The sequence below is a fragment of the Amphibalanus amphitrite genome, unplaced genomic scaffold (genome assembly GCF_019059575.1).
Source record: "Amphibalanus amphitrite isolate SeventyFive unplaced genomic scaffold, NRLGWU_Aamphi_draft 001223F_arrow, whole genome shotgun sequence".
Classification (NCBI taxonomy): Eukaryota; Metazoa; Arthropoda; class Thecostraca; order Balanomorpha; family Balanidae; genus Amphibalanus; species Amphibalanus amphitrite.
The window spans coordinates 139,306-163,745 of NW_024882717.1; the positions used below are offsets into that span (position 1 = coordinate 139,306).

The 24,440-nt window shown below is 47.7% G+C and overlaps 1 protein-coding gene across 1 annotated transcript; it reads left to right on the forward strand.

Moving 5' to 3' along the window:
* The first annotated feature begins 7,165 nt into the window (after nucleotides 1-7,165).
* LOC122371260 lies at nucleotides 7,166-9,292 on the forward strand. The gene is made up of 2 exons (XM_043347434.1): nucleotides 7,166-7,510; nucleotides 8,234-9,292. The coding sequence occupies exon 2, from the start codon at nucleotides 8,307-8,309 to the stop codon at nucleotides 8,904-8,906; it is 600 nt and encodes a 199-aa protein (XP_043203369.1). The 5' UTR covers nucleotides 7,166-7,510; nucleotides 8,234-8,306; the 3' UTR covers nucleotides 8,907-9,292.
* The last annotated feature ends 15,148 nt before the right edge of the window (nucleotides 9,293-24,440 follow it).

Below are 24,440 nucleotides of genomic sequence, written 5' to 3' on the forward strand. Positions count from 1 at the left end.
AATTGTATGTCGACTATTTTCACATTACATAACTTATGCTCTGTGTACTGTGTGCCTATCATTGTAAAAATGTCAAAATGTGCATGGAACGAACGCGTGCGATTGTCTTGTTAGAAATGAGAGAGCAACCTGAATGTGATTGCGTATGACTGTTCGATGGATGGATGCTGGTCATCGTCATCGTCATGCGTTTTAGCAAACATCACCAAGGCCATTCTTTGGCAACTGTGATTGTGTCGCATGAATATATATGAATATATGAATTCTGGAGTGGTTCAGAGCAAATATAAATAAAGCCGAACAAGAAATGGCATTACTTGAGGCACCTACCTAACTACCGATCACTGATGATAGCAAGGAGCACGGCAGACTAGCCGACAAATTATCTGAAATATTACTTGAATTAAGTTTTTAAATAATCGAAGGGTCTACCGACGACTTCAAATATGGAGAATATTTCGGAATCATTCGGCAGACTGAACCTGAACGGAAGCGGGAAGCCGGTGATAAATTGAATCATTTGGCCACAACACAAGAGAAATATGGACATTGGACAGCATATCGGTACTGCAAAGAAATAGTAAAAGTGGGCGATGAAAACGAATGTAATGAAGCATTGTGACTTGTAATGCATCATGCAACATGCTGGGCATGTCAATCAAGGCGTTGCTGGACTGGACTTCAGTTCTTCCTCTCGCCCTCGCCAGCTAGTTACTTCCTCTTCGGTAAAACGCTGTATAAAGAGCACGGTGTAATAATCACGGTGAGAAAGATTTGAAACGTTTTTGGCCTTTTGTGTTATCAAAATACAATGTGAACTGTCGGTTTTTTAAGTGGAAAACTCAATGTAATCGGGAATGCGAATGGAAAAAGGAATTCCCTGTTGTGTTTCTGCATGATGGGGTGATTTTAATCGCAGTGATGCCACGATGAGATAAGCCTTATAAAAATAGCTGTTCTGGGGTTTAATTTCAATATAAGCCCTGACACACGATACCCTATATATCCAGCAAGAAATAACCAGTGTGACCTCTAAAACTTTTGCGTAGCCAGTGGCATGTTTTTATCATACGTTGCATCGACGAAGTCATTAAATTTGTAGCATTATCATACAAAAAAATGATGTATGCCAAGCTGTTTCTCAAAGTATGCCACAAAAAGTAGCATACTTTCAATGCCAGCAAACTCGGCAAACAGCTGTTGAAAAAGCAGATCGGCGTATCAGAGGTAAGTACCTCAAATGTAATAGTATGCCAAAAAAAACGACGTACTTATGCAGTCATACTTTGACTTGAATAAGTATCCCAGTACGAAGTTTGGTGAGACTGAATATGTCCTAATATGCCAAAAGTGAATATGTACGCCGCCGTAATGGAATATATAAATATTCACTTGGTGAAATCGGGCCCCGGTTGCACTAAGGCATACCGGGGAGGGGAAGCTAATAGCTGGCAATGAGCCAGATCTTCCGTTTTACGTCACTTTACCACCGGCTATTCAAGACCGGCCCAAGGCTAGCGACTAAAACAAATAGCTACGTTATACCGGCTCATGTGACGTCCGGTGGGAGGAAAGCTAGGGAGAGCCAGAAAGAAGGTCAGAGTGGCAAGGCCGAGAGAGAAAGAAGGCACCCGCCACCGATCGGCATGCATTTAGTTCACAAAGTTTGTCGACCCCGGCTCTCAATGAAGATCTACGAACCGATCAAAATTTCATTGGCGTTCTTCCAGCGCGCCCCACGCGCAAACCGTGTACCCCAGCGAGTCGGAACCTAGAAAAGGCGCTGACCCGCTCTGTCACCTATAAGGTGTGCAAATTTCAACCCCCTACGCCGTACCGTCTGTCCTGTAGGCGAGGTTAATTGAACTAACTACACGACGTACGGACACACAGACAGACAGACGGATTCTGTTTAAATAGTAAGATAGACAAGCGGCTGCGCCACTTGCTTTGCTGCGTGGTGGGAAAAAATTGCGGCACCAGCCAACTTGCTTTCGAATAGTGTTCGATTCAAATCGATGTGTCGTCTAGAAGCATAGACATGGACGGAAATGTGAAGAGAATTTTAAAAAGAACTGTTCTGAGGCCCTTGTTGGATGAAATTTGGCTGATAGGGGGTGAAGACGGGTCAAAGGGGTCAGCCCCGGTCACTTTGGGTGAGGCCAGGTCACAAAAGGTCACCTCTCGTCCGATGGGATCAGCCCGGGTTCTGCTTTTGCCTCCACCACTACCCCTACCACTACCACTACCACTACCCCTACCCCTGCCCCTACCCCTACCACCACCCCTACCACTACCACTACCACTACCACTACCCCTACCCCTACCCCTACCCCTACCACTACATCTACCCCTACCCCTACCACTACTGCTACCCATACTCCTACCCCTACCACTACCCCTATCACTACCCCTACCACTACCCCTACTACTACCCCTACCACTACCCCTACCCCTCCTACTACTCTTACCACTACCCCTACCCCTACCCCTACCCCTACCATTACACTACCCCTACCACTACCCCTACCACTACCCCTACCCCTACCCCTACCAACACCGCTGGGTCATGTCAGGTCACAGAATAATTGGATCCAATCAGTACTAAAATATCAGACTTGTGTTCCCGGCCCTGCTCCTATTCGTGCCATTCCATTACGCTTGATCGTATTTGTCGAAAATGGCGCTTTGTGGCATATGTAGCGCATTGCGACAAACGCGGCGCATTTTCACCCGGTGATTGAGCATGCATCTTTGCACCAAATTGCACCCATATCGGACCATATTTGACAAAACTCTGCGATTTGCGGCAAAAATGACGCCCTGTGACCAATGTGACGCATTGCGGCAAACGCGGTGCATTTTTATACTTGTATCATCAACTGTTTCCATTGAACGAAAATCAACACATTTTTTCGCCACTTTTCATTCAAATTAATAACTTGCCGATCCGCCAATGCGAGGCACCCGCCAACGATCGGCATGCATTTAGTCCACAAAGTTTGTCGACCCCGGCTCTCAATGAAGATCTACGAACCGATCAAAATTTCATTGGCGTTCTTCCAGCGCGCCCCACGCGCGAACCGTGCACCCCAGCGAGTGGAAACCTAGAAAAGGCGCTGACCCGCTCTGTCACCTAGAAGGTGTGCAAATTTCAGCCCCCTACGATATACCGTCTGCCCTGTAGGCGAGTGGAATTGAACCCACTACACGGCGTGGCGGACAGACAAACAAACAGACAGATGGATCCTGTTCAAATAGTAAGATACTGATGACAAGCGGCTGCGCCACTTGCTTTGCTGCGTGGTCATAAAATCCGGCACCAGTCAATTTGCTCTCGAATGGTGTTCGATTCAAATCGATGTGTCGTCTGGAAGCATAGATATGGACGGCAATGTGAAGAGAATTTAAAAAAGAACTGTTCTCAAGGCTTTGTTGGATGAAATTTGGCTGATACGGGGTCAAGACGGGTCAAAGGGGTCAGCCCCGGTCACTTTGGGTCGGGCCAGGTCACATAGGTCACCTCTCGTCCGATGGGATCAGCCCGGGCCACTGTTCTACTTTTGCCTCCACCACTACCCCTACCCCTACCACTACCACTACCCCTACCACTACCCCTACCTCTACCACTACCCCTACCACTACTCCTACCACTACCCCTACTACTACCCCTACCCCTACCACTACCACTACCACTACCCCTACCCCTACCAGTTACCACTACTACTACCCATACTCCTACCCCTACCACTACCCCTACCACTACCCCTACTACTACCCCTACTACTACCCCTACTACTACCCCTACTACTACCCCTACTACTACCCCTACTACTACCCCTACCCCTACCACTACCCCTACCACTACCCCTACCCCTACCACTACCACTACCCCTACCACTACCACTACCACTACACCTACCCCTACCACTACCTTCTACCACTACCACTACCACTACCCGTACAACAACCACTACCTATCACTGGGTCATGTCAGGTCACGGAATAATTGGATCCAATAAGTACTAAGACAAAATGAACTTGATGATAGGTCTGAACCTCAGATTGGCCAGAGCTTGGCCGTCAATAACCAGCTTATTTATATCCACAGTTGTAGTGACTTAGGGTTTGGAATTTGCCAAACCTAAGTTTTGATTACCAAGAGAAGTTTTGTACTTCTTGCACTTGCCTTTTCTTCATAACTTTGGCGGAAATCGTCGTAGTGAAACTTCAGTGTTCCGTTAGCTGTCGGTTCTTGAGAGAGTTGGCCAGGCCGGACACTGGGGGCGGCTCCACAACTTTCGGAAAATTAAACCTAAGTCCTATTGCACTGCATTCATTTAAAATCGCTCTTGTTCCCCCCCCCCCCCCTCGACAACTTTGCAAACGTCTCCGCGCGATTTGGTTGAGAATAATGGCTTATGGCAAGTTATTGAATCAGAACGTCGATCACTGCAGGTCATATATCGGCAAGCAATTCTTCATAACTAGACACTGCACAAATGGAAACGATACAGGTTTGCCCAGTGATAAACACTCGCACTTCACAGACGCGCGCACCCCCGACCGAACGCGGCACGGCACAGCGCCACTGGCGCCGGGAAGCCGGGAACGCATTAAGTGAAGGATTCACAGGTGCGCAACTTTATTGTGAACAATAAAAACCTACCGCAAACGATTAAAAAAAAAGTTTTAGGGCAATCGGAAATACAAATGTATTGACTTATAGAAATAAAATTGTCATTCACCTTCCAAATAACCCAACAATTTATTTGCCGTAAAAAGTGTCTGGAAATGGAAAGTTGCAAACGTGATTCAGCAAGTAGGGAAACGCAGCAGCTACCTGGCGAATAATCTCAGGCTGGTTTAGTGACGAGTGCATTGCTACGGCTTGTTACTCACCCTTCACAGATTACTATGACAAAACTACCCCTAGTATTTTAATCATCCTGAGGCTGGCTTTCACCTAATAATTTGATGAGGGTCTTCCTCGTTTCGGATTGAGGCGAAAACAAACGTCAAACAACCTTGATAGTTAATTCAGCACTTCAAAACAAAGGTACACCTAGGGTATCATTACAATACCGGATCATAACGATCTGGATAGTTCTCAGCCTGTAAGCTAACTAAGCGGTAACTAGTCAAGTGGTAGGTACCGGAAGCATTGACAACCTGGTGACTGTTTCGAGACCCTTGTTTTGACACATAGCTCGTCAATATTTTTTACAGTGTATGGAAAAAATATTGAAATGCGACCTGCCTCGAGTAAACGAGTCAAAACCACCCAATCCTTTATAAATTATGACAAATTATCTTATCTGTAATGATCCAGGTGTCATTTACTGACAGGGACACCGGAGAGGGTTATCTGAGGGCGAGATCATGTGAGGTGATATCTTCCATACATCAATGCTCGCAATACTTACAATATTGACAATGCTTACAATACTGTTACAATACTTACGATGAGACCAGCAAGCACCCTGCCGTTGCAGTTCTAACTTCTGTTCGAAAACCGACGTTACACACATTCGCTGCCATCATAACATGTATTGTTTGACAGCAACAAAATACAATTGACATCTGAACCCCAAACGGACCGCCATCCACTCAAATTTTATAGCCCTGACCGGTCAGGGGGCGAATGGAGGTCATCTCCTGGGCATTACACTCAGCCCTTGCACAAAATATCTCACCTCACAGTGATCATTAAAACAATATCAGTACCGACTTGATAGTGGATTTCAAAGTACTTGCATCAGCTCTTCTTACTATTGCAGACGATCATCTCCTCAGGGTAATGTTGTTCGGGACATGAACGAAGATCGTTTTCGGAGTTTCATAAGTGCTACTGCAACAGTCTGGCACAAAACAGGACTTGTATGCGTTTCTCTGCACTTTGCCCTTCAGTATATCACAAAAGAATTGTTTAGAATCCATCTTACGCTTCTTTCAGTCTCCCTTGCCACCGTAGGGCGTAGATAGATTGATGTTGCTGGTAAGTTAATTAAGGCACGGTAGATAGAAATTACCTCGGTTCTCAACGCTTTAAGTTATTTTTTTATGAAAAAGAACAAATAAATTATTAATAAGATTAGAGAAGTGTTAAAATTTTAATTGTAAATTAGGCCAAATGCGTATTGGAAAGGCTTTTGCCCTTCAGCAACTTCCGATTCATCATGTTTTTATTTGAAAATTCGAGGTTCACAAAATGTTTACCACGCGCTCAATGTTAAATGGGAACAGTACACGGCAGACGCATAAATTTTTGCCCCTGAACCTTTCATTCGTGAATGCTTTAGCATAATTCAAAGCATAGACTACTACATATCTGGACTGGACACGAATTTCGGCCGACTACCATAAGGGTACTGCAGGCGGTGGATGACGGATGTTAATTGCATTTATCACGTGCTGCAATAATATATATTAACACATGGTTTCCCGTGTGTAAATGGTTTTAACGCACGACGTGGATGGATTGGAGCACGAGTGTGTTAATGCACGAGTGAAACGAGTGCATTAACGCACAAGTGCTCCATTCCATCCACGAGTGCGTTAACACCATTTATGCACGGAAACCATGTGTTAAACTAATTAATACATGCTTAACGGTGCGAATTTGAATTAAAATTAAACTTAGTCCATGACACTAAAAGGGCCTTTTATGGGAATTCTTAGAATAAAGTCAATGACCTTTCCAAAAAACTTCAGTTGAGAAAGTCATCACTGCACGCGCGTGCACCAATTTAAATTGGTGCACGGCTACCTTCGAATTAACGCACGGGTAATCTCCAGTGAACGCACCGTAAAGTATGTATTAATGAGTATTTTACTTATAGAATCTCAAACATTCCAAATTTCAACATATTGTTTTCGTTGAGCTTTGTCGGAATTGTAGTTTATACATCTTAATACCAAGTTGGTTTAATGTGGATCTTTGTAATATTATTTTTTGTGATTTCCCCTTTCTGTACAATCGTTCCACAACACAATGAATTCATAACTTGTGGTTGTATACAGTATGGAAGCTGTTCAACAATGCCAAGATATTGTGCAGTTGCTAACTGTCGTTCAGGACACAAGCCGACGATATGGGACAGGGAAAACAATAAGCTTACCCCACGATTTAGCGTTTTTCGATTCCCCGGAAATAATGCAAGAGAAAATGGGCTGAAGCCATTGGACGGAACGTGGAAAACCTGAACGGGGTCAACTGTGGCATATGCGAAAAGCATTTCCGTCCTCATGATTTTCGTGTGGGTGCTAACAGACGCGGCAAGGATCGGAAACGGCGACTTCTGAAGAAAGATGCTGTGCCGTTTGTGGAACTCGTAACAGGCCGCTCAACACCTCGTCTGACGAAATTTGCAGACCCATCGGCACGACGACTCCGACAGGAACAAGAGGCCGAAAACCGGACACAGGCATTCTTCGCTGACGACCAGATACAGAACCTTGCTGATCTCTGTCAGAAACTAAAAAAGGAGCACCTGCCCGTGGGCTTCAGGTATGTTTATCAATGGAATTGATGTTTTGCATAGGCGTAGGAACGTCACGAAAAGTGGGGGGGGGGGCAGACCCCGGTCAGGGACACTTCGATCTCAGTTTGTGGGAACCCCAACCCCCCTAAGAAAAATTTGAGGGCAGTTTTGAACTCCTCTCGTCTTGCTGAATCGTTTGCTGCCTATATTTTTGTATTTTGAGCAACATTAAATAATGCAGCATGAAAACTTGGCCGCAAAGTGGGGGGCATGGCCCCCTGCCCCCCCCCCCTGTTCCTACGCCTATAGTGTTTTGTAATATGTATTTAATTTTTTAGGTATGATAAATGATAATGATGTTATGCCCAACTATGTTGAATAGGTACTTAACGGGAGTGACGGATAGATTAATACGATTTAACCCACCAATTACATATTTGATGTAGGTAACTGTTTCGTTGCAACGTCTTGAAAAAATGATACTACTGAAAAATAAGTACCTACATATGCGGAATAAGTCTTCTGATCATACAACAAAGGTACCTACCTTACTGAAATATTCACAAATAGTAATTACCATTCTACAATAATTAATTATATAAAAACAAATATGTTGAAATACAATCGAATACGTAAAACAAAAGAAATGTGATTTGCTAAGTGCGCAAAAGATACAACATATTGTGGTGGGCGGTTGCAGTGTCGGCAAATAGATGCTTGAATATCGTCTAATGAATTTTCTTTTTCAGGGTGGCCGAAGTCAACGGTGAAGACGTGACAGTGATCAGCATAAGAAAAGAGGAAGTTAGAGAACCGGCTGGCATGCCCGTTATAACCCACAACATCACCATATACGACGACCTTCGCTTCAAGCTGCACTGCCAAGGAACTGATGTTTCGGTCAAGACAGTCTCTGATATCTGCTGCGTGCCTGGAGCGTTTTCATCAGTGTCAGAAGTGCTGAACGTGATTGCACGTCTGAAGAGTGTCACTGTGACAGTTGCTGCTCGTCTGTCGGCAGCCGCGACGCTCCTCGACACAATCGCCGAGTCCAGCGATGGCGATGTCTGCCCAGTAGTTTGGAGGACTCTCGTCAAAGAGCAGAGCAGCAGGCAGCGTCTGTTCGGCAGCAACCTGCCGCGAGCAGTCTTCGTGAATGTGGTGAGTGAAGTCATCACATCGGCCGAGAACGTGACTGTCTCAGACATCAGCTGTGAAGGAGGCCACTGTCTTGCAACTGTAGTATCGCGTATGGCAGGCTCCCTATTCAATTTGTTCGCCAGCAACATGGTCAAGGACGCCAACAGCCGTCTACACGGAAAATGGAAGCGTTCCACAGACCCCGGCGCCAGTACCAGTAAGGAGAGATGCTCTAGGGAAGACCAGAAGCGCCGCAAGTTAAGTGGGAGTAAGAAGACTTAGGACCAGCTCGGCTCCACTGCATCTGCAGGCGCTGACTGACAGCGTTATCTAGTGGCCGATATTTAAGTTACCTTTGTGCACCGGCACAGTATGCCTTCAGGCGCTGACTCACAGTGCCATCTAGTGGCCAGTATGTACGTTACATTTGTGCGCCGGCACAGTATGGCTCAGCGCGACCCGGGTCAAACGTATATACGCCCGCCGCCAGTTCTCCGTGTCTTGTCCTGTTAGTTTCTGGAGCTGGAAGAGTGACATCGCAGGAGCGTCACAGTTCCAATAGTGTATCATTGTGATCAATTTCTGTGATAATTGTGGCTTGCATTCATTGTATTACGATTCATTGTGATGTGCGAATTATCATAAACAAGCAACCACTATCTGCGAGTTTCCTTGTCAACGAAGATGGCAGAAGCGCCAAAATGATGACTATAGCAGACCATCACGTAGCACGCGCAGCACTCTCTCCACCGACCTCTAAGCTGCCAAATGAGCATCAGTAAGCAGGGCGAAGTTCACGCGGTTATAACCATGGGATGGGATCAAATATGCGACCTGTTCATGATAATATATCCATTATGAAAGGCAATCAAATTTAACACATAAAACTCCATTGGTACCCTTACGTTAATCGGCGAAATTTCGTGTCCAGTCCAGATATGTATAGTTCGTTTTTTTTAAGTTTGCCCCTCACTGTAAACGTCTTTTTGAACAAAGCACGAGAATTGCTAGTTGTATTACTGAAAAAACTGGTTGGCGCACACTGATTTAACCAGATTTCACAGACGATCAATTTCATCAAATTTATTTACTATTTCACAGACTCGTAAATCGTATCTGCCAATACCTACAGCCCCACAGGGATAGACTTCTCAGGAATTATGTCTGAACTAATAAATAAATTGCACGGCGCTTAAAGGGACCATCCCACCTTAACATTAGTTTTGAGTTGAGATAGCCAAGTTTGCGGCCAGGATCAGAAACCACCATTTATCCTGGTCGCAACCCCCGCAGCTTTATGGTGTTCAAGAAATTTCTTCCCTTTACTTGCAGGGTGGGACCAGCTTAGTCCCTATCTCTTAACCATTAGCGGTTTTTTGATGACGTCAGCAGTCATTTCAACGCCAGCCATTCCTTGAACCCGAGTTTTGCTGACCTTGAGCTCCCTTTTTTATCAACGTGAAATCCGTCGTCGGCGCTGAGGAAGCCTATTGCTTTTCATTTTAATTTGAATATTAGAAGATACCCACCACTGGAACTTGGACTGATATTATACCAAGGCCGAAGATGATCAAGCTGCCTGCTATATCTGGAGCTTGGTGTTCAACTTCAACATGGAATAAAAAACAAAATATCAAAGCAAACTGGATATGGTACTGCAAGTTAAAGTCCAAAGAAATTTGAAGAGCTGACAATTGACATTAATTCTTTTCCTGCAAGGTTTCCATATGGAGATCACAGTCACACCATGAAGAAATATTTTTGATGTTAACAGTTGAAAGGGGATTTATCTTCCAGTTTTGACGAAAGACGCTGCTGACTGTCTTTGGAAAAGGATGTCGGCATGAGGTGCAATTGTGCTTGTGAAGTGGTTATAACTGGTCTTTTCACAGTATTAGATTAAATGTGCCATTGCAGCTAAGTGTGTTATCATGTAAGGTAAAATCAAAACTACAATGTTGGTTTTACGAGCATTGAGAAGGCTGGTAGGTAACACCTGCCTGTGCTCGTAAATCATGCTGCCAGAGTATTCTAAATTAATTTTATCATACACTTTTGTTGTCCAGAATGGTTGCACTATTGTTTGGTATCATATTATTCCATGTAAATATGGTAGTGTAAAGTCCGACCAACATGTTACCAGATTTGAAGCTGTTACGTTACCTAAGTACCTGTTTTTTACTGGCGTGGTGAATGTCACCTGGATTTTGTTTTGAGGTGCAGACCTAGTAACTCTGACTACATGGGTTTGAAGCTATTATCTATTCTGTTTTTACTGGCCTGGTGAATGGCGACTGATGTTGTCCGTGGATGGCACTGAAACAAATTTTGAGTGTTTTGTACAGTGTTTTAATACAATGCTGAGGGCTGAAAGTTGTCTTGTTTAGAGTGGTGAAAGTTCAGGATATGCCAGCCACCATGGTGGGTCAGAGTTAAATGTGTTGCAGTCAGTTCGGCTTCGGCAAGCACACGGATGGGCATACGCATCAAGACCTGCTCTGCCATACTTTCAGCCAATTTTACCTAGGTAGGTCTTTTCTTTTTTCTGCCAAAAGCTATGACATTGTGAATTTCAGCACTGTGGCCTGTGTGTAGCTTTCAGGAAAGCAATTCTAAATAAAGCTCTGATAAAGTGCAAAATCAGCAATGCAGCCCTCTATTACATTTTCTACAACATCTTACTTGTTCCTTGCATGGAGAGAAAAATGCAATGTTATGAATTCGTTTATTCACATAATTTGACAAGCATGCAGTTACCTGCTACTATCACTGCACAAAACAGAGCAGAAAACATCAGTTGATCAAACACAAGACATAACAGAAGTTTACAACATAGGGCTGCCGAACCTGCTTCCTCCCACCACAGTTGATGCCATTTCCTAGCCTGGCTTGATGTGAGCACTGAATAGCTGCTTTGTCTAATTACAGCTCACTACCATTCAACTTAAACTACTCTCTTTAAAGTAAGAGTGAGAGCGTTCAGTGTTCATAGCAGCTCGACAGACGACAGACAACAAACATCTTGACAAACCAACCAGTATTTGATTTGGCTAATGATTTATGTGCTTGTTGTATCATGGCCAAACTACTTTAACAGCAATAATCCCTGTTTCATCTTGATCTTGCTTTTATTTCCATTTGAACTCAGATCTTGAAACAATCATCTGAAGTGATATCAGATACTGGCTTCTGTTTCTCTTGAAAGCAAGTTAAAACAACAATGATAAACTAAGGCAGGAGATGTGAGTTGTGGCAGTAGATTTTTGATTCAACATATGTCAACCTTATATTGCTTGAGACCTCTGTGACAGACAAACAAATATTTATAGTTTTTTGATAGTTTGGATTCTTGGCTTGATTTAGCAGATCAGCTGTGAACCTTGACTTTGAAAATTGAAATCACATAAATGTCATGGTACCCGAACGAATCCTCGCATGACATTTCTTCGTAGCACAATTTTTCGTCCGCATTTCTTCGTCTACAAATCTTCGTCGGTGCATTTATTTGTCCCTCAATGCTTACTCTTGCACATATTTGCGTTGAAGAAGAAATGCGAGCCGATTTTCATATACCCTGGTGCGAGACAAAGTAATGCGATAGGTACGAATAAATGCCCTGGCGAAGATTTGCAGACGAAGAATTGCGATACGAAGAAATGCCATAAGAATTGTCCTGGAATCCTTTATTGGCCATCATATATTGACCTTGATAAGATAAACGCATCATTCGCGCAATATTTGTCGCACTTTGATACCAAACTATTGCTTCCAAATGCCGACGTAAAGAAAACCTTTATGTGACGTCACAGAAACAGCGGATTTCCCAAAAAGTAAACAAAAATAAAAGTCTTATATCTCGAAAACGGGTGAATATTTTCCGGTAAAATTTGGTAGCTGTTCATTTTCGCTCTTTGTGATTCACGCTACATCACTTTTATGCCAATTCATTAACTTTTTTGAGGGTGGGAGGGTCCCTTTAACATAACGTTAAATCGTCGGTGTTCAAAACTTATTTTTGAAAATATTATTCATATCTACAATACAATGTTCGCTAACCAGTTTTCTCAGTAATTCAGCGTGCAATTCTCGTGCTGTGTTCAAAGAGACGTTTACAGTGAGGGGCAAACTTAAGAAAAACGGACTATCTATATTACTATTTGAGGAGGGTGCGTCTGTCCGTTACCGAGGTCCCAACTTGGTGTTGCTTTGCGTGGACTACAGGCCAGACCGTTGCACCTAGCCCGGTGAAATTTGCACAACTTATAGATCAAGGATGCGCAACGTGCCTTTGAGGTGTCTCAGCTCGATCGGATTGATAGGGAGCGCGTGGCGCGTGCTCAAAAAGTGCAAATTCGCGTCATAGACTTTACATGTATAAATCGGCGTGCGAAATCGGGCGAAAACGGCTAATTTTGGCCGACACGGGTCCAGTTCACGTGCAATATCTTGGTGACCAGGGGTCCGACCGGCACGGGGAAAACAGCATCGTGTACAGAATTGAACGGGCTATTGAATGGTGTGCAATGCAGAGGATAGCACGCGCCACGTGCATCGGAGAGGGCACTTTTATTTGAAAAATTGCGGTTTTTGAGGGATTTTGGAATTAATTTTATCTTTAGGTGACCGTTAAATGGAGCGAGTTGAATCAACGCCTATTTGCAAGAGAAAGGTACCGCCTCTCATATAAAAATTGTGAAAAGCTGATTAATCCAAATCAAGGTGGTGCAAATCACAGGAGAAAATGGTGTTTGTCAATTTTGTGCCACTTTATTAATCACACGGGGTTTGCTGCATAACCTGATACCTTTGGCAATTGAATATGGTACCATTGGATAGAGCATTCAATTCTGTCCAATATTCACTTTTCATTTTTGCATGATTAGCAACAGTATCGTTAAAAATGTAAATGTTCCAAACCATTACATTGTCATTTTTAGCGAAATTCATCGATGGCCCTCAAAAGACTTCACGCCAGTTTTCGAATCATTCTAAAGTAGAACGCATGATAATACGACACGGGCACCTCGATGCGATGTATCTTTTTGTTTTCTTACAAAATGCTTGGCCGTCAAAAAGCAATCGAACGAAATGGATATCTACCAACCAAATCGACACAGACCAACCCAATACCCACGGGTCAAAAAAAATCCCCCCTTCGCGTTGCGGAGCACGCGGGTAACCCTAGTGCGTATCTATATTACTATTTGTGGTGACGTAGTTTCTGTCTATTACGAAGGTCGCGACATGGTGCTACGTAGCGCGGGTTACAGGTCACACCGTTGCACCTACCGCGCTGAAGTTTGCGCAACTCATAGAACAAGGATGGACAACGTGCCTTTGATGGGTCTCAGCTCAATCGGATCGATAGCGAGCGCGTGGCGCGTGCCCAAAAAGTGCAAATTCGCGTCATTGACTTTACATGTATTAATCGGCTGGCAAAAACGGGCGAAAACTTGCCCGACACGGGTCCGGTCCCGGTGCAATATCTCGGTAACCGTGGGCCCGACCGGTACGGGGAAAACAGCATCGTGTAGAGAATCGAACGGGCTATCGAATGGTGTGCGGTGCAGGGGTTGGCACGCGCCACATGCACCGGGGAGGACCAGTGGCGTACCCAGGAATTTGCGAAGGACCAGGGCATTGGACGAGAGGGCGCCAATCAAGGAGGGCGCCAACAACAAGGAGGGCGCCACATATCTGAAACTTGAATGTGTCAGTTATGTTCGTACACGTGCGGAACGAACATAACTGACATACTGGACAGAGGGGCGCCACCCACCATCATCTAGGAGCGCGACGCTATCGATTGGAGGGGCGCCAATACTGGACAAAGGGGCGCCACCGGCCCACCATATCGTCTAGGAGGGCGCCACTATCACCAGAGGAGCGCCAATACTGCACAGAGGGGCTTCGCCATCAACTAGAAGCGCGCCGCTATCGACTGGAGGAGCGCCAACACTGGACAGAGGGGCGCCAGTCACTGAGCCATCACAACCCATTACACCAATTTTAAGCAAAAAAATAACATATGAGGGTGTACGGCTTTGGTCGATCTATCGTGGAATGCCCCATTACAATTAATGTGTTTGCCCATTTGTTAGGACATCATGCATTTGGGAGAAATGTGTCATGATTGCCATTTTTCTTCATCCAGTGTCATTTAGCAAATCAAATTTGCGTTCATAAGGTTTATCAAAAATGCTTTCAAATCTTTTATGGCAGTAGTTGATTTTCATAATACCGACAAAATACCAAATGCTTTTGGTATATAATACCGAATACCGAATCGGTATTGGTTCGGTATCGGTATACCGATATTTTGGTAACCGATTGACACCACTAGTAGGTACATACCTACCAGGCTGCGTTGGATCCAGATGACCCAACCCTGCATGCCACGCACAGCTTTCTATCGCGATGGATCGATACAGCCTCTCATCCCAGTTGTTCCAGTGAGCGCCTTCACTTTGAATACAATGTTACAAACACTCCTTAGGTATACCGGGTGGCCCAGAAAAAACGTTCCCAACTTTAAATCAACATTTCTCAGAAAACGATAAATACACAACATTGAAACTTCCAATAGTCAATGCGGCATATATTTTCAGCAAATTGTATTATTTTTATGTTATTCGGGCAACTACCTTTGAAATGGTTCGTGTTTCTAGCATGCCATGTAAAAATTACTTTTATGCTCAGATGTTTACTAAAAAAAGTGAGTGAACGGGCCACTTCCATTTCGGCACCACGGCCTGGAGCCGTGACTGCTACTGGCAACTAGCCTCACTGATGGTTCAGGCCTTAGGGTGGCACATTCTCTCTAGTTTTTTCCTTATTCGGTCGATTTGCTGTTTGATCTTCTTGAAGGGATGGCGATCAGCAGTAACCCATGTACCGCGCCACTCCTGCTCGAAACAGGACTCAGTATTGAAACGAATGGCATCCATTAACACCATTTTGGCTCAGTATTTGAATATTCGGCACATTAGTGGGACAAAAACATTTAAAATAACACACGTGCTGGTTTCATTCACGTGTGTTCCATTTTTCTATTTTTTCCTAGCATGGTACGTTAATCATCACTACCGTCCAACATCGGCAAAAAAAGCAAAAACGTCTTACTTAATTCAATATAAGATTGCTGGCTTGAAAATGATGATAGAGTGTTATAATTTGGCATACCAATGCACAAAGAAGTGACGCAAACTTGATGAGAATTTTGAGTCCGTTATTTGCACTCAAATTTAAGATATAGGCCTCCGAAGTTCGGAACGTTTTTTTTTGGGGGGGCACCCGGTATAATAGCCGTTTTCACGTCTCCGGCCGTCGTCAGGTGTTCTTTGGTTCTTAGAAGGACCTGGATGTTGGTGGCGCTGCGCCGTACGCGTCATACCGTTCGAAAGTTCCTGTAGTCAGCGGGAATCGAACTCGGGTTTCCTCAGTGATAGTCCACGGTTCTCACTCGTGGACTATCACCGGGGAAACCCGAGTTCGATTCCCGCTGACTACAGGAACTTTCGAACGGTATGACGCGTACGGCGCAGCGCTACCAACATCCAGGTCCTTCTAAGGGCCAAAGAACACCTGACGACGGCCGGAGAAGTAACTGGCCGAAACGTTGTGAAACTAACATCTCAACTCAAGACGGGGACGAAAGTCCGACAACTAACATCAGTGAAAGCAGTCTGTAGTGCTTCAGAGAGAAAAAAACTCCCAAATTGCATTACCTAATACCTACTGCTTGTCTATCAGGTGCTGGTCTTCAAATTCTGCAGCTCTAAAATTGTCACACGCACATACTAGCATCTTATGATGCTGACAGAACACATTGGTACTGTCTTTTTTTTTTGTTAGTTAATTGGGGCTTTTTGGTACTGTCTTAGCTGCGCTATTATTTGTATTCTGAGCTGGAGTACGCAAAAACTCGCATACTTCTCGTGTCACACCATGTTAAAGCAGCAAATGGGTATGGATACCGTGGTACGTGTGACAGAGCAAAATACATCGTGTTCTTTGGCCTCGTGTGCCACTGCTTTGTTGTGTTTCGACTGGTGTTAGTGGCGATTCAAATTATTGTGGAAGGATGGTTGATATTAGCCGTTTTCACGACGGCCATCTGGTACACATTTGGTGCACATCTGGTACAGATTAGGTGCATATTTGGTCAAATCAGGTTCAGTGTGTCTCTTAGCAGCTATCAGCTAGGGTTGCACTAATTTCTTATATGCCTGCTTTGTCATATTATCAGAGAGCATCATCGATTAAAACACTGAAATAAATTCATAAAATGAAGATATTTGCTGTAAAAGAAATTAGGTGCAGATTTGGTCAAATCAGGTGCATTCGCCGGATAGCCCGTCGTAACTGGCCGAAACGTTGTGAAACTAACATCTCAACTCAAGACGGGGACGAGAGTCCGACAACTAACATCAGTGATACTAACACCTCGTCTCAAGCATTCAGAAGAACTACAGACTGCTTTCTTCTGTCACATATCCTGGTATGCAAGCATGTCACTTTTGCACCTCTGAATTTACGTCATTTGTGGGATAATTGACCATGACAACTCGGCCGTCCCTGAGCGCACCGGCCAAGTTGCCCCGCCAGTCCCGAGTTACCCGCGTGTTAGAGCTGAACCCCTGCACACAGTATTGCGTCGGGCGTGTACAACTACCGCCATCTGTTGACGGCGATACAAGTTCGGTTATTGCGGGACAGCCTAACTTCAGGCGCTCGTCACCTGCGCCATCTATGCAGACGTCTACGAAACAGAAGTACGCCTTACCTCAGTTATGCGTTAGAGCTGAATCTCTCTTCGGTCTTATCCCATTTTCCTTACCGTTTTTGTATCATCTTCAACCAACTATTTGCTCTAGCCAATTGCTCTACGAGTTTTTCGAATTTGATGCAAATGCGATTTAACCCGCGCCCTGCTGGGGGGGGGGGTGTTTGAACACCCACCCCCCCTGTGGTTTTTCGGGAATATCTCAAAAACGGCGGCGCGGAGCGCCGCCGTTTTTGGTACACCTTATCATACATCAATTCTACACATGTTGTGAAAATTTCAGACCAAGGTCATTCAAGGTCAGGTCACCAGGTCACTTGAAGTGACCTCACCTCATAAAAAGTTTCAATGTCTGTCATAGCTACACGGAGTGACCGATCGTTTTGAAACTTTAAGCGATTGCTAAGAGCAATAGCATGTACAAAATGTATACCTCAGAATTTTGCTATCGATGACCTAAGGTCAGGTCAATTTTGCGACCTCCCCATTATAAGTCAATGGGAGAAAATTGAAATGCGCCTCTTTTGGACTGTGGTGTTCTGTTACGGACTGGTGTCCCTCTTTCGTTCCGTACCGTACGAGTGTGCCAGTGTCACCTAGCGGCAGTTCTGTTAACTGCAGGTTGTGGGGGTGGCGCTGAGGGCGAGTGACGTATCCGTAGGCCGGCCGGCGGGGCAGTCGGTTGGCGACGGTGGTCACGGATGGTGACGGTCTGTGCCGTGCGCGTTTTGAGTTCTTCCTTTAAACCGGACTGTATATATCGCGTGGGTGGTGCAATACACTACAGTGGCGACAAGGATGAGATCCTTCTGCGCTAAGTGATAACAGTGATCGCCGCGATGGACTGTTTGCGTGCGCCAGCGCTATTTCTAGTGGCGCCAGGACGGCCGACCACGCCCTGGTCCCAGTGGCTGGGCGAGTTCAGGATTTTCGCCGTGGCGAGTGGTTGGGACGAGTGGACTGTGCAGCGACGAGAGGCCCTCCTATTACACTGTGTGGGACAGGAGGCGCGGCGTCTCTATTTCGCGGCGGCGAAACCGGCGCAGGGCGTGGCACCGGGAGCGCAGGAGGCGGCGATTCCGGCGCAGGAGGAAGCTGGTGTCAAGGAGGAAGGACAACCGACTGCAGCAGTCGACCCGGTGGCTGCGATCTCTGCAGTGTTTCAGCGGCTGTTTCCGGAGACACGAGCGACTCATTCGGAGAGAATGCTGTTCCGGCGGTGTTACCAGCTGGACAGGTCTCCAGCGGTGTACCTTACTGAGCTGCAGGACCTGAGTTCCAGATGCGCCTTCGGCGAACTCCAGGAGCAGCTGATCTGTGAGCAGTTCATCGAGGGCTGCAGGGATGACAGGTTGAGAGAGCGGCTGTGTCGGGAGCCAGCTCTGACTGTGTCGCGCATCCTCGAGGTGGCTGAGGAGCTGGAGGTGGCTGCTGAGCGACAGCGGCTGGTGGGTGGAGGTGGAGCTACGCGGGCACCAACCTCTTCCCCGGCTCAGCTGGAGATAGCCGCAGTGACTGCTCCCAGGAAGGGGGTCTCGCCGTGCTCCAGCTGTGGCGGTCCCCACCGGGCTGCTGATCCCTGCTGTCCAGCTCGTTGGAGAAGGTGTCACAACTGCCAGCAGAAGGGCCACTACGCCAGATTCTGCAAGGAACCACCTCAGAAGACGAAGCAGACCAAGAGGAAGCCAGTGAGGACTGTTGAAGTGCTGGCCGTGACGGATGACGACCGGAAGAACCTGTGGACCGAGCTGCGGGTGGGCCAGCAGCCACTGCGGATGCTGGCTGACACTGGCTCGGCCGTGAGCATCCTACCGTTGTCCGTCTACAGGAAGCAGTTCCGCCATCTGCCCCTCCTGCCCACTGCAGTGCGCCTGGAGGCCTACGGAGGGTCATCGCTGCTGGTGCAGGGGGTGGTGCAGGTGACAGTGCAGGCAGAGAACGGCAACAGCTCCCAAGTTTCACTGTACGTGGTAGACGCTGGCGTGCCCCTGCTGGGCAGAGATCTGCAGGAGAAGCTGAAGTTGTCCGTGATTCACGGGGCGACTGTGTGTGCTATCCAGGAGCAGATGCCAGAGGAGCTGCCGAGTCTCACTGGGCTCGTGCACAGCGTGAAACTGAAGACGGAGGCCAACCCAGTACAGCTGCGGCTGAGACCTCTACCGTACGCCGTGAGGGCGGCGGTGACTGCCCAGCTCGGAGCAGTGCAGCGGGACGAGCTGCTGGAAGCGACACAGACTGACCCAGTGATGTGCCAGCTGGTGCAGCAGATCCCACGGCGGTGGCCGCGACGGCGCCGCGACTGCCCGGCAGAGCTGCAGCCCTTCTACAACTGCCGAGAGGAGCTCAGCCTAGTGGGAGACCTGGTCGTCCGCGGTCAGCGGGTGATCGTGCCGGCGGCGCTGCGGACGAGGATGGTGTCCCTGGCCCACGAAGGACATCAAGGGATCGTCCGAACTAAGCAGCGGGCTCGTGACATCTACTGGTGGCCCAAGATGGACACGGACATAGAAGAGGCGGTTAGAAACTGCGACGTGTGTGCTGACGTGGACAAGTCGGCTCGGACTCGCAGTGCGCCGCTACACCCTGTGCCGCTGCCAGGAGCGGCATGGGAAAAGGTGGGCGTGGATTTTATCGGCCCAATGGAAGTGCGCCGCCAGCACCGATACGCGGTAGTGCTGGTAGACTACTTTTCCAAATGGATAGAAGTCGGCTTCTGCACAGAACCCAGCACGGAGGCGGTGGTGCAGTTTCTGGAGACGCTAGCATCTCGAGAAGGTTACCCGAAGGAGCTGGTGTCCGACAACGGGACACACTTCACCTCAACAGCGTTCGCAGACTACCTGAGGAGTGTCGGCACGCGCCACATCCGGGTCACGCCGTACCACCCTGCCGGGTCAGGTGCGGTGGAGCGTGCGAATCGCACAGTGAAAAGTGCTCTCCAGGCGGCGGACCGGAGCGGCGAAGATCGAGCGTGTTATCTGCAGAAGTTTCTGCAGACGTACAGGAGCACGCCTCACGCCACGACGGGGCTGAGTCCAGCCGAGCTTCTGCACGGACGGAAGCTGAGGACACGTCTGCACGCGGCGGCTCTTCCCACGGAAGAACCGCAAGATCGTGAGCTGCGAGACAGAGTGCAGAAGAGGCAGAAGAAGCAGAAGAGGTACGCTGACGAGCGGCGTGCAGCTGAGACACCACGGTTCCAGGTCGGCGACTGGGTCCGGTGCCGGCTGGTGCCGCGTCCCAAGAAGGGACGGCCACGGTACTCCGAGCCGAGACGGGTGGAGTCTCGCCTGGGACCAGTCAGCTACAGGCTAGATGACGGCTCCCGAATCCACGCAGAGCGGCTGACGACAGCTCGGGCGCCGCAGCAGTCTCAGGCTGAGCTGCACGTGGATCAGAGCGGCCAGCCGGGGGCTGGTCAGCGGAGTGCGGTGTCTCCGACGTCTGTGCCTCGCCGCGGGGAGCGGCTGGAGGCCGACGACTGGCGGCACGCGGAGGACGGCGTGCCACTGGAGGACGGACAGGCTGTATCACTGGGGGTCGACCGGCGGCACACCGAGGCCAGCCGGGGTCCCGCGGAGGACGGCGTGGCTGTGTCACCGGAAGACGCAGAGGACGTTCGGGAGCGGGAGGCGTCACCACCTCCGGCGACGGAGCGGCAGGCAGAGCAACAAGACGCTGGCGTACTGCTGTCGCCGCGCGAAGCAGCGAGCGGTGCCGGGCTGGTGGCGGTCGAACCTGCTCTCCAGCCGGGCGCGAGAGTGAACTCCGGGACGCAGCCGGTGAGGAGGTCCCAGCGTACGAGACGTGCGCCAAATAGACTCTAACTTTTTCCAGGGGGGAAGAATGTGGTGTTCTGTTACGGACTGGTGTCCCTCTTTCGTTCCGTACCGTACGAGTGTGCCAGTGTCACCTAGCGGCAGTTCTGTTAACTGCAGGTTGTGGGGGTGGCGCTGAGGGCGAGTGACGTGTCCGTAGGCCGGCCGGCGGGGCAGTCGGTTGGCGACGGTGGTCACGGATGGTGACGGTCTGTGCCGTGCGCGTTTTGAGTTCTTCCTTTAAACCGGACTGTATATATCGCGTGGGTGGTGCAATACACTACATGGACGAAAGACATTATAAACACTCCCAAACACCGAATTACAAGTGGTTTAGACACACTGAACATGAAAATGGTGTCCGTGACCCTTGTTTATGCCCTGAGGTCATCTTAGGTCACAAATGGTATCTAACAGTTTTTCGCAAATAACTTTTGATAGAGGCATGCTAGAGCGATGAAAACGCCTTAGATGTGTTCAGCTCGACGATACGGATCGACTGATATGCAACATGACCCTTTCCGGTCAGGTCATGACCTTGACCTGAGGTCAAATTTTCAAGTTGACCTTTCAAGGTCAACTTATAGTTCATTCGATGCGTCTTGACGAGAGGAACACAATGCCGGTAAAAGTAAGCTCGTACAAGGCTTGGGTCAAAAGTTATTGCAGAAAAACTGTTTCCGAAAAAATCTGCTATTTTTGCAGTTTTTGCCCCCTGCAGGCAAAACCGTTGACGTTAGGTCAAATCTGAGAGAATTATTCAGAAAGGGCTTTAATAGGGCTATCGAATGCGCTTTTCCGCGGCGCTGTAGCTCTATTGGTTCTCGAGTTATGCGTTGGCTTCTTGGAAATTTTCGACATTCGACGTGGAAATCGGCGAAATTTTGCCTTCAATGACCTCTGGTGACCTGACCTTTGACCTGACCAAAAATTGACCGAAGTGATTTCGTCATTATTTTTGACGCTCTTTCGAACGCCGCCTTCCGCGTATCGCTACGTGGCCCAGGAGCCGAGTTACAAGGAGGGGTGTTCAAACGCCCCCCCAGCAGGGCGTGGAAATCCAGGACCCCCAGCCGGGCGCGGGTTAAGTTTGCTTGTTTGTAATTGTTGTTGCGTGCTGATGTGTCACGAAAAGGCCGCCACCACTAGGTCAGCTGGATCACCTGGGCGACAGCTGATCGACACGGCGTGGCACAGTTTTGAGAGACCGAGCTGGGTCCTTTTTTGTCGACATTTTTGTGGCCAAATTGACGGGCAAGATTTGGTGAGTGACTGTATTGCACTGATGTCATGTTTAGTTACCCTCGTATGTCATGAAATGTCACTATCAGACTATCAGTCATGTAGAAACTTTCTATGTGTTTTGTGAAGGTCAGGCATTGGATCTAATGGATGCTTTCCCCCACCCAAACATGTCCGTGCATATATCAGATTTGGTAATTGCATGTTACTTTCGCAGTAACCGATTGGCTGACGATATGTCAAGAGAACTGGTCGATGAGCCGCTGAACGATGAGTCAGCTGAATACAAAGGAAGATTTTAAGCATGAATTTTGCTGATTCAATTCCTGGCAAATCACAGTTAGATGGCCACAACACCGCGCATGACTGGGGGGGGGGGGGGTGGCACTTACAGAGCCCCCCTCCCGTTTTTCGGCAATAGTTATCTTCTAAACCCTTTGACGGATCAGCACGAAACTTGCGGTAAGAAAAACACAATTCTAACGAATAGTGTTTGTCTTTTCAAACAACCTGCGGTTACTCTCAGGCTCTCAGCGTCATCCATTTGACACCTTGTGCTAAAATTTCAACTTTATAGCTACCATAGTTTGGCCGGAAATGACGTCAGAGTAACGTCATGTCGGCCGATTTTGATGCAAAATATGGAATTACGGCAAACGTTCTCAAGAGCTCAGTTTTAAAGTGATCATCCCACCTTAACATTAGTTTTGAGTTTAGATAGCCAAATTGGTGGCCGTGGCCTGCAAATACCGGTTTGGGCACTCACAACATCGAAAAATGCTATAATTCGGAGATATGGAATTTCAAACTAGCAGTTTTCGGATTCTAAGCTGGGGGGATCCGTGCTATCGTAAGTTATATCGGACGTGGCTGCGAAACTTCTCTCGGTACGAAACTTCTCTTGATCGGAAGAAAATCGGAGGGATGAAAAAGAAAGAGCGGCAAATCGGAGCTACGTTGTACGTAAGTTGTTTCGCAGCGTTTAAATGCCAGTTTTACTACGATTTAAATGCCAAGCAGATCAGCTGACCTCGTAGTACCATGTCGATAAGGTCGAATTCCCCATACGTCTATAGTGTAAAAGTGACCCCTATTGCAAATGGGCTGTCAGGGACATCTCCTCCTCTGTAAATTTGGAGGGATCATGTGTCGGCATTCCCACGTTCGTTTCGGAGTCCATCTGTTCCATTTGGAGCCCGTCAGTTGGCGTCAAGAGTTGGCGCAGCGAGCGCCCCGAAGACTGCGTCTGCGCACGAGGCTTCGCGATGGAGGAGTATTTTGACGAAATCGCCCTCGCTGCAGAAGAAATAGAGGGACTTGTTGAGAAAGAGGAGGCCGCAGTGTGCCGACGACTTTAAACTGTACGCCAACGCCAAGACCAAGGCACTCAGGGGGCGCTCAGATGATCGAGAGGTTTCAATTGATCAGGGACCCACCAGGTGACCAGGGAACCCTCTGATAACCAGGGGTCCTTCCAGTAACCAGGGACTCCTTCAATAACCAGGGGCCCCTCAGTAAACGTGGGCCACTCAGGTTACTGCAAGAGATAGGAGTCCCTGATAACCAGGGACCGGCAAGGTCTCTCAGGTCCGTTTTTGACAAAGCTGTTATTGATGTCATATGCGAGCCCTTTGCCACCAGCAGAGGGCCCTTTCAAGCCTTTTTAGGGCCGTTTAACGTCTCTTGAGTTTCCTTTGAGGCTAAGGGCCTCTTCAGCAGCCGAGGGGTCTTTGAGGCCTTTTTGAGGGCCTCTTAACGTCAGCTGAGGACCGTTGGACGCCATCTGAGGACCGTTCGGGGCCTTCTGATGGCCAGTAGATGCCAACTGAGGGCTCTCTGACACCAGCTGAGGGCATGCTGACACCAACTGGGGGCCTCCTGACACCAGCTAAGGGCGCTTTTATATTTGACACGAGCACAGGGCCCTTTGACGCCCTTTGAGACCTTCTGAGGTCCGTTTGACGCCAGCAG